Here is a 10,841-nt window from a genome sequence, read left to right as displayed (position 1 = left end):
AACTACAACTCAGCCTTTTCTAATTAAATGATGTGGGCTATATGGATATGTCAAATAAAATATAAGAAGAAGAAAAGATAAAGAAATAAGACAATGCAATACCTCCACCTCCGGATCATCCTACAAGATAAACCAAATCATGATTCCGCTCCAGCGGCAAAAGACAGAACTAAGGGGAAAGAAGGTGAAAACATCATCACAGTTAGAGGTAGCCGTGTCCATTGTATATGAGGAGGGGCAAAGCTTCCAGGTCAGAGGCTCAGTCGGGAACTGTCGAGGAGATGAAGGCTGTAGATGTAATCCAGAACTCCAGCGTAGAAGAGATGTTGGATACAGATTTAAGTTATAAAAGTAGTGTTGCCCACCAAAGTAGAGAAAGAGAGAGAGTGCAGACTGGAGACCAGGTAGATTCAAAGAAATTCTTGCTCCTTTCAGCTGTAAACCTCACAAACCACCCATTTTACATTGAAACAAAAATGGAACCGTATGGTGATATTCAAAGAAATTCTTGCTACTTTCAGCTGTAACTGAATTAGAGAGGCCAGTAAGTAAAATGAACCTTCAGATTAATCAAGAGTGATACACATAATAATACGAATTACATTTATTATTTACAACAATAAACAGTCAATTACACAGGGTACCTACGTTGTTAAGATATCTAAGAAGTAGAGCTTCAGTAAGCGAGGTCACTTTATGACAGAAACAAGTTAAAATTAGAAGAGACTATCCTTGAAATACTTTGAAAAGCACTCCTCTTCCCTGCAGTATGTGCATACAACTTTATACACTTCAATTAAGAGTCTGGGGAATCGACATGAAAAATAACCATCAAATCCTTCAGGAACTGGTCCAAGAATTTCCTGAAACAAACAAAACTAAACTTTTCTAAAACATTAAACAAATAAATTTCACGTAAAGAAAAAAACTGAAATATACTTGCAAACACTAAGATACTTGATTTCCAACAAAAATAAACACAAATCACAGGGATGGGCTACATTCAGGTGGTTTTAGTATTGTCAACAATAACCTCTCGACAGTTTTGAAACTTGGAAACAGCCTCTCCTGCGAAGCAGTGGGTTAAGGCTGCAAACATTTGCCCCTCCCAGACCCTACAGTAGCCGAAGCCTCGTGTACTGGATTGCTCTTAATAACCCTGATGCTATACTAAAAACCTGAAGCTAAGTTTCATCTCTAGCAATGGTTTAGAAAGATGAGGTTTTGCAACTCACCACTGACACCAAAGCAACACATAAAATTCACTAGATTCAAATCAAGTTTAGATAAACTAGCTCCATACAGAATCCTAGACAGTACAAACCAGTTTGAAACACACTTCCGAGAAAGTAAATATTGGTCACTATGTGCTAGAAAGAATATTAAGTAATTAAGAAATTCTATTTAACGCCTGATACTAGTTAAAATGATTAAAACCCATGTACTGATTCATATATGCATGCATACTAACAAGATACAAGATTTGGTCATTCAAGTCATTTTATGTTCTTTACCAAAAAAAAAAGTCACTTTATGTCAAAACATTCTTACATCCAATCAATTGGTCTAGAATGACGTGTACATCAGAAAGGTTGGACAGAAGGCTTCTGCAACCAAATGGTTGCATACCTACTAAATATCTCAGCCGTAAACAATCAACTGGTCCCCGGTTATGCTGTGTCATGTACATCAAAGTCAACAGAGTTTCACAAAATGAACATATAGTTACTAGCCTGAGGTAACATACCTGGATTTCTTTTGGAAGTTCTCCATAATGATTCAACTTGTTTCGCATGACCCGTAACAGATCACGAGTACTACCAAACTTATATCTCCTGTAACGGCCAATATTATTGATGAATGCAGTTTCCATCTTTTCATCCCATTTCCCATCCAAAGCTACAGGTGCAACACTTTCTAATGCGTTTACGAGATCAGATTCAATTCCTCTATCTTCTAATTCTACCCTGTCACTGGCGTCTCGAAGAAATGAGAGCCGTTTCTCAGAACTCCAAAACAAAGGATGGTTCAATACATCCATCGCCTTGGGCCTAGAGATGATTAAAAAAAAAAAAAAAAAAAGAACCACATGAATAAAATTAAGAAAGATAATTCGTAATCAAAATCAAAGGCAGCATATAAATGAATTTTCTTGCATTGGGATATAACATTTAATAATTTCCTAAATTGGTGCATTCAGCGAACTGCAATCCGACCAATACAAGTGAGCTAAATCAGAATAATGGTCCACCTTCTCTGTACACAAGAAAAAAATCAATTTTGATGACCATACAACAGCTATAATCTGATTTGTAAGATAAGGTCTATGAACAAATCTTTCTTTTTCCTTTTTCCTTGAGGGAGGGATGCCATGGGAGTGGGAATTAAAAGAAATTATTTTAAGCTAATTGATCAAATTATAAGGAAATGGGGATGTCAGGCAGGGAGTGCATTGGCTCCCAATAATCTTTTTATCAATCAGGAAAGTATACACTACTAGTTGAAGGGAATAGAATTGAAACCAAATAGAACCGAAAGAATACCTCAATAATGGATCAGGATTTAATAGCTGAATGAGAAGATCCGTCGCTTCAGGAATATGCTCTACCAGGAAAAGATCCATATTGTTCTTCACAATATTTACATCACGTTCAAGATGGTCCCCGAATGGATGTCTACCTCCAGTGATGCAAAAGAAGAGGACACAGCCTAAGCTAAATAAATCTACTGCACGTGTTTGGCGTCCATGAAGGAGCTGTTCAGGTGCTTGCCAACCTGAACTACCACAACCTACAAAAGAATCAGTAGAAGACAGTCAAATATAAGAGAAAGAATACCACATATGAACATGTGCTTACTGTAGGAAGTAAAAAAAAGTAATTGATGACTACCAGTAGCATTGTGACCCAAGGAAGACATATCCCCATTGAGGCGCTTACTAATACCCATATCAGAGAGTTTTGCACATAATGATCGATCCTTTGTGATCAACACATTTTGAGGTTTCAAGTCTCTATGAATGATTCCCAGTTCATGCAAATGTGCTAGGCCACAAACCACATCCCTGCAACGTGGGTAAATAAGTAAAATCATGCATGTTCAGAAACAAACCAAACTCACATGGTTTGGGGGGAGACAATATTTCTGAAAATAATCCAACTCGGACAAGAAAAAGAGAAGGCAAAGGATATTTTCATAAAAAATAGCAACGAATTAATCTATTTTTTATAAGATTTTAAAAGATTTTTTATCACTTCTAATATGATTAGTGGCATATGCATTTTAAAGATATGAATGCAACAGAACTTTGCCCATGTGACTGAAACTGTTGTGGCAGCACATCATCTAAAGTCTAAGCAGTTTTTGTGGAAAAAGGTATATTAGAGAACATAGTTGTCAAGGCGACTAGGCGTCTAGGTGGTTTGCCTAGGGCCTAGGCGACAGTCGCCTTATTGCACTGCATGCCGCCTTGTATTTTGGCACTTATTTATGCCAAATATCATTTAAGTAAATGCTTTTTATATTTGTTATTTCATTTACTTAAGTTATTATTCATAAATAAGCAAATACCCCCTATTTGAATCCAATAAAAATAGTTTAAAAATCAAATTCTAAAATTATAAAAAGTCAACCACCCAGTCCAAGAAGAAAAACTGGATTTTGGTTATAGGGGCGATTTTCAACTTTTAAATGCTGGAGTTTTTCTCAATTATGAAAATTTTCTAAAACCTATCATGTTAAAACATTGCTAAAAACCAGAAGTCCGGTAAAATAATTTTTTGTTTTGATATCCATAAAATTATTTTCATTCAGGCGATTTTAACAGCATTCGCACACTTAAAAATAAGTTTGACCAGAACATAAATTTGTCACTACAACTCTGATTTAAGTAATCTTAGACTTGTTGGAAAGCTGGTTTTATATTATAACTGATACAAAAAGTCTCATGTAAAAATAATATCATTTGACCAGTCAAACTTATTATAGAACCAGAGCATTTCTCTAAATTTTGATTTTTTATAACTTAATATGACTTAATGTTAATTGTTTATGATTTAATATGGCTAAATGTTGATTTTTAATTACTTGATGTTGCTTAATCTTGATTTTTTATGATACAAGGTATATATAGCTTACTAAATAATGTTAGAAAATGGGAAAAATAAAATATAACAACCGGTCGCCTTGTTCACCTCAAGGCGTGCGCCTTCTCGCCTAAGCGCTTAGACAACCCTCCACCGCCTTGGCAACGTGGCAGCTATGTTCAAGAATAATGAAGGCATTTGCTGCCTAGGGCTCAGGGTGTAGTTTAATGTTAGGGAAGGGCTCAAGAAATGCTTTTGACAACAGAATAATTCAATGTTGAAATTAGTTGAAAAGGATTGGGGATGTGGGGCCATATTGTGCATGGGCAAATGGAAAAGAGTACTAAATACTCTCAATTTCCCTTATTATAGTCTTCCTTAATATAAAAAACTTATACTTTACTAGGGAACTAGATGAAAGTGGTGGTAGTGGTTGTTCAAGGGATGGTCGTGACGGTGTGTTCAGACAACAGCAAGCAAGGGCAAGACAAGCCATTCATCAACCATCCAGATGAGTTTAATGCATAATTAGTAGTCTGATAAGATGGCAACATTAAACAGCTAAAAAAAAATAATATAAAATGTGCACATATGACAGAAAATTGCAGTTGCAAGAGCATTTTCGACCAACCTCATCAGTTTTAGCAATTGGGGTGAAGGATGCCCATTCCTCTTCAACAATTCAATATCCTTGCTAGGTCCTATTGCAGAATCCAACCGAACATTATACTCATTCATTGAGTTTGTTGCCTGATCCTTATTTAATGTAGGACTTGGAGAAGAATCTGAGTATGTTCGAACCAAATCACTTAAACTACAAGTACAACGCTCGAGAGAAAGATAGACGAAATCTTGATCATACTCCACTCCATACCATCGAACAATATTTGGATGCTGATCAGATGCAATAAGATTTTGAATCTCTTTAAAAGCCGCATCATGATGAGTTTTTACAAGACGTTTGACAGCAACAGGACGGCCATTATAAATTCCCTCAAGAACAACAGTACCATTGCTTCCCTTAGCAATTTCTCTACTGGATATGAATAGCTGCCCAATCTTACGTCCATCCACACCACCATCAAATAATTTTGAAATATCCCACAGTGGAAGCTCATTAATTTCTTGATCGTCACTTTCAGACGAGACATGTTTACCATCTTTCTCTTTGTTGACACAGTTTCCAGGTTTACGGGCTTTCTTCTTCTTAGACCCTACAGTGTGTCCTTTGGAATCCTTCAGCTGCTTATCCATTTTACTTTGTTCTCTAGCTGCCAATGAACGGTACATGACAAAGCCCACACAGCACAGTACAAAAAGTAGAGATAGACTGATAATTGGCACAAGTGAACCAGTAACATCGTCGAAATACTTCACCACATCCTGTTTGCCAGTATCATTCATGCTCACCATGTGCCCATCCACACTACCCATTACTGTGAGACACTTTTTCTCCACTTCACAATTTTTTTCTACATCATGGGAAGCCCAGTGTGAATCATCAGACTTTGGCAATAAAAGTGCCTGGCTTGGAACGAGTTGAGAGGATGCGGGGCCTTCAAAATGAGCCTCTGATAGTTGATCAAATTCAGAAAATGTTTGTAAGAAACCAGTATCACGAAGTCGGAAGACAATACCCCTTCTTCTACATGGTGACCGTGTCTCAGTATCATCCTGATATTCTAAACCAAGCCCAGTTTTTCGACCAAATGGAGCAGCAACAGGTGAACTCACACTTCCTTGACAGGTATCAACAAGCCCAATTTCAGCAACTGTCATATTCCATAAGACCTTACCCAAGCTTGGAGCAAAAGACTGCAATTCATAATCAGTTCTTGTGATGTAAAGTGGTTGTACTGACTTCAGATCCACAGGAACAGGGTGTACCCAGTCCTCCATATCTTGCTTGGATACAAGACTTTTCTCTTCATCAATCTTCATTGGTAATGCAGATGGAGCAATCTTATATGTGTAAACCACAGTTCCAGTCTTGGCATCTACAAGAAAAACAGTAGTTCTCTTTGATCCAAGAGTGACGCTTCCATCCTCTAATATGATTGGTGTATTTCTAATGAATTCTTCTGGGGTCATCCCAAGTCTCTGGAGCACAGAAGAGAGTAAAAAAATAACAATAAACAGCTATTAGGCATTCATCGGCAACAGATAACATTTTAACTAAAAATGAAACAGGAAAATGACATCCACCACACAAACAGCATGCTTGCATCAAAGCAAAGACCTAGTAAACACTATAAAGGCTTTTTCAAACAAACAGCATTCTCTTAGATGATCTTTATAACCATCTACTTTGTGGTTTTTTTTGAACTTCATATTTGACCATCCAAAAGAATGCAATAGGTCCAATATTTGTACAATCAAAGCAAGAACCACATACTTAAATCATTTAACTAAATTTAGTTAAAAAGAACTCCTTATCCCTACACCCAAAACCCCTCCGGCTCTTTGCCAATACTTAGCTCTTGCCACAAGAACCTTCATTTGTACATAATTAACAATTATTGTGATTTTCTAGTATGAATTGAATCTTTGAAAAGTAGGAAAATTCGAGAATTTTATGAAAAAGTCAGTTTGTGCATCTATGTCTGCAATCCATACAAGTTTAGTTATTTGCATTAACTGCCTTTCATTTTATTTTATTTATTTATTTATTTTTGGTGGGATAGACCATTAACTGCCTCTCATGTTGTCAACTATGATTGCCACTGTTAAAATGCCCAGCTTGCCCAATACAGATTTAGGCTTGGAATCAAGCATATGAGGCAGGCCCTGAGACTGATAACTCCCACATATCAAGATACTATCCATGTTTGACATATCCTACGTCCCATCTCACAAAATAAGAGAAAACAAATTAATCATCAAAGGTGAACGATAATTTGCTAACTAGCCAAGACCAAGCCAGTGAACACCTTTTGTGAAGGACAAACAGATGAGGATGAAATCCTCTTGGCCTGACAAGCATTTGACAAATATAGCAGTTCATAGTCACAGTATTAAGCATACCGTTTTTTTACCAGAGTTCCTGTAGTGCACATACAGCTCCCAGTCATCTCCAGAATAAACGAAGAAGTTGTAATTCAATCCAGAGGCATTTTCCTTTTCCTTGTCCTTATCGGGGTTAAGAAGATCCTGATACGAAGAATAAATGGGCGGACCTGACTTAAACGACCAGAGTATCTTTTTAGATTCAATGTCCACGGAATAAATCGTACCATCTGGAGAAGCAACGATGGGAAGGACATCCTCTTGTCCAGTGTCATGTGCACTAATAAAGAAATGAAAAAAAAGGTATAAAGTTAGTTGAAATACAATAGAAGGAAACCATAATCATTCAGAAACTTTATAAAAATGAAATTTGCATAAAGTACACGTACACTAAAGAAATTGGAGGCATTGTGTCGGAAACTTGAGAGGAATTTTCCATAACCATAGCATAGGCTCAATCAAGCATGCATTATTTCTACCAAAAGATAAATAAAATAAAGCAATATATTATTGAAGTTACTGTAAATATCTTCCATCTCGGATCTACCGGTGAAAAAAAAATAATAATAATTAAAAAAAAAAAAGGGGGGAATCCTTTCCAGTTCTAGATTCTGCTATCGGGAAGGGCATCGGCATTTTTAACAAGAAATTGTATCAAGACCATTTCCAACTCTCCCAACTCAATGGGGTCTGCTACATGAATCTTTTTACTCCAATCAGCTCTATTCAAAGCCATACAAGATCCCAGACCCAAGCTATACATTTTTTTCTTCACCACTTCCACTGTGTTTATTTTAAGCTCTAGCTTGTTTAGCACGTTCAATTTGACATAGATTACTTCTCCATACTGAAGCATTTAAAGGCCTCTGCTGCGCATCCCCATGGCACCTCAAACGAGTTTCTCGCAATTTATCATGAATAGCGGCAACTCCAAGGTTTTTCTCCAATCATGAATAGGGACCAAGACCGTTTCCATTCACCAAGTATCCCATGTCCCCAAAAAACGGTTCGATTTGAAGGACTAAAAATTGGAAACGGACAAACAAGTAGGTATCTGAACTTCAACAGCTTGAAAAAAAAAAAAAAAAAAATAAGACTAGGCAAGCTTTCAAGCTAAACTGTTTGTTTGAAATTTCAAGCATAACCAGTCAGTTCAACAGTGGTACTTTGGCTTTGGATTCAGGAATCGGAATAACTCTCAGAATCAGAACTAAGAGGGTAATTAGCTAAATAGAATGTAAACTCACGAAATCCCAAATTCTGTTCAACGCTGTGTCCGTATATCATGGTCATAATAATTATAAATAAAATCGTCAATGAGCTTATTCATATCAAAATTTTAGAAACCCAAACCTAAAATATCTTAATCTCATCCAAACAACCCAAACTAAAAAAATTTAAACTTCAATCCAATTCCCCAAAAAAGGGGGGAAATTACGAAAAAAGAAAGAAAGAAAGAAAGCCTCTACTCACGATGGAAGCGACAGTAGAGATCTGGTCGCAGCATATATTGTGCCATCGGGTCCGTCGGCATAAGGATTGGACACAGTAACAATCTCTTTGGCCTCTAACTCCGGCAGATCTCCCTCAGAAGCGGAAAACCCCGCAAAAAACAGCAAATAGCAAAGAAGAAAGATCGAATAGAATTTCATCTGTAAGATTGAAACAAGAATCGAAACGGAAACGAAAACGAAGAGAATTAAGGTTTGGATCACTGTATCATGTCTGCAAAGAGGGAGAGAGAATGATGATTGGAAAGGGGAAGAATCAGTAGGGCAGAGAAGGAAGAGAAGGGAAGAAGGAAAGAGGGATGGAACCTGGAAGATTCCAAACCTGTTCTGCTCTTGGGATGTTTGGGATCTAAATAACGTTTGGGTTTCTGTTAGCTCCATGGACTTAAAAAGCTGTCCGTTTTGACAATTTGAGTTAGACAAGCCAAGTAATGGCATTGAATAAGAGTCTTTTATTTGGTCGGACTTTGGATTTGGACTGGATTTTGAGCTGTTCCTTTCTCCTAGGCCCTAGTTAGGGGTGACAAAAATTGGACCGGACAGAAACAATGACTATAACTGAACCGAACCAACCTGACCAGGTTGAAACTCGAGATTGGCCGAGTATCATGTCTGCAAACAGGGCTGAGAAGGAAGTATCAGGCTCCTGTTGACCCGTTTATAACCCGATTGGCCTATGTAGCTTGATTATGGGTTTTAAGGATCATTTGTAGCCTAATTAGTCAATTAGTACATTTAAATTCAGATTATAGTCCAATTGGCCCTAATTACCTTGAGCTTGATTATGGATCAATAAACGATTGAGTGAATAAAAAATTTATCGTTGTCCTAACTTACAAGGCTCGATTATCTAAACGGATGAAAATAGTGCAAAACTTTAAATTAGTAGGACTGATTAGGCCTCACCAAACCCAACCAAGCCCACTGGTTTACACCTCAAAGCCTAGTGTTGTATTGTCACAAACTGGTCCGTTTTAGGGTGGGCCAAGTATGTGAGCCTACTTGCATGGCAGAGATTAGGCACCCAAGTGTGTGAAAATAGAGTGAGGGGAAGCACTATTGGTGCGGTGGCGGCGGTCAACAAGTTAGATTGGTGCTTTACCAAAAAAAAAAACAGTTTGGATTGGTGTAAGAGCAGGTAGGTCGGAGTGATTGACTCCTACCTCTTTCTCCACTCTCTCCAGAAGAAATTTTGTTCGGTCTGAAGTGTTTCAAATGGCCCAATACTCTCTCCTCGATTTTTTTTTACATGTTTTTGAAAAGTTTAGATTTGAAAAATACTAGATAAAAAGATAAAAAAATAAAAAAATAAAAAAATATACAATAAATTGTGGACCAAATCGTGTATTTGATGCAGGTCCATAACAAAGTTATATAATATTGAATTATTTTTTCAAAAATAAAAGGTTAATTTTTTAGAAAATGCCATTTTTTACCCTAAAATAGTAAACCAACATTTTACACTTTTGCTAATTTATGGGATTTTTCTACGGTATCATTGAGGGCGATTCAAAAAATTACCATTCTCTACTAGTAAGGGCAAGAGGAGAAAGATGGTGTCAGGAGGAGAGATGGAGAGAGAGGAGTAGATACTCAGGTCCTCTTCAACATGGCAGTGCATCTAGCATCAGATGGCTGGAAAAATTTGGATACACATTAAATGCACTGACAAGTCAAAAAAGATCTCAATTCAAGGAGTTGTTGGCACAGTCTTCACTCGCAACTCTAAGATAATTTTTCCTATGAATATATAAGGAAATGATAAAAGGGAGGACATGATCTACCCTTATTGAGCTTTCATGGCTCCCTCACAAAGTCTAGTGTGGAATAGTGGAATGATGTCAATATATTGCTTTGACGATTATTTAAAAATATTTTAGTTAATTAATTTGGACCGATGAATTGATCTGCATTTTCTTTACAGACACATTAGTTTTCAGGGAGTGCATTTTGCCTTCAATCGAATCATTATAGTGGTCAGCGGAGTTGGTAGCCTATTGGAAGGAAGCCCTTGCCCTATTATTGTTTAGATCAGCTGGTTGTAGGTTCAAGTCAGCATACTCCACAATTGCTCATTGATCACTACCATGGAGCACCAAAAAAAAAAAACCCATCATAATGTGCTGTAAGAGAATGTGGGAAAAGTTGCACCTCTTTTACTCATAGAGCCTCTTCTATCTCTCTCATATATTCATTTATATGCACATTTATTTCCCACAAAATATATGTAATTTTTTTT

The 10,841-nt window shown here is 37.0% G+C and overlaps 1 protein-coding gene across 2 annotated transcripts; it reads right to left on the bottom strand.

Annotated features, from left to right (window-relative positions):
• Positions 1 to 545: 545 nt before the first annotated feature.
• LOC122083784 (serine/threonine-protein kinase/endoribonuclease IRE1a) lies at positions 546 to 9,016 on the bottom strand. 2 transcript variants are annotated; one of them, XM_042651675.1, is made up of 7 exons: positions 8,565 to 9,016; positions 7,110 to 7,371; positions 4,717 to 6,185; positions 2,892 to 3,064; positions 2,544 to 2,790; positions 1,748 to 2,051; positions 546 to 878 (listed from the first exon to the last, which is right to left on the bottom strand). In XM_042651675.1, the coding sequence occupies exons 1-7, from the start codon at positions 8,981 to 8,983 to the stop codon at positions 717 to 719; spliced, it is 3,036 nt and encodes a 1,011-aa protein (XP_042507609.1). In that variant the 5' UTR covers positions 8,984 to 9,016; the 3' UTR covers positions 546 to 716. The 2 variants fall into 2 exon arrangements, with proteins under 2 accessions (XP_042507609.1, XP_042507610.1); XM_042651676.1 differs by having other exon boundaries at positions 546 to 863; positions 8,565 to 9,014.
• Between the last annotated feature and the right edge of the window lie 1,825 nt (positions 9,017 to 10,841).

Source organism: Macadamia integrifolia, chromosome 7, assembly GCF_013358625.1.
Source record: "Macadamia integrifolia cultivar HAES 741 chromosome 7, SCU_Mint_v3, whole genome shotgun sequence".
Classification (NCBI taxonomy): Eukaryota; Viridiplantae; Streptophyta; class Magnoliopsida; order Proteales; family Proteaceae; genus Macadamia; species Macadamia integrifolia.
This window is presented reverse-complemented; position numbering and strand designations above follow the sequence as displayed.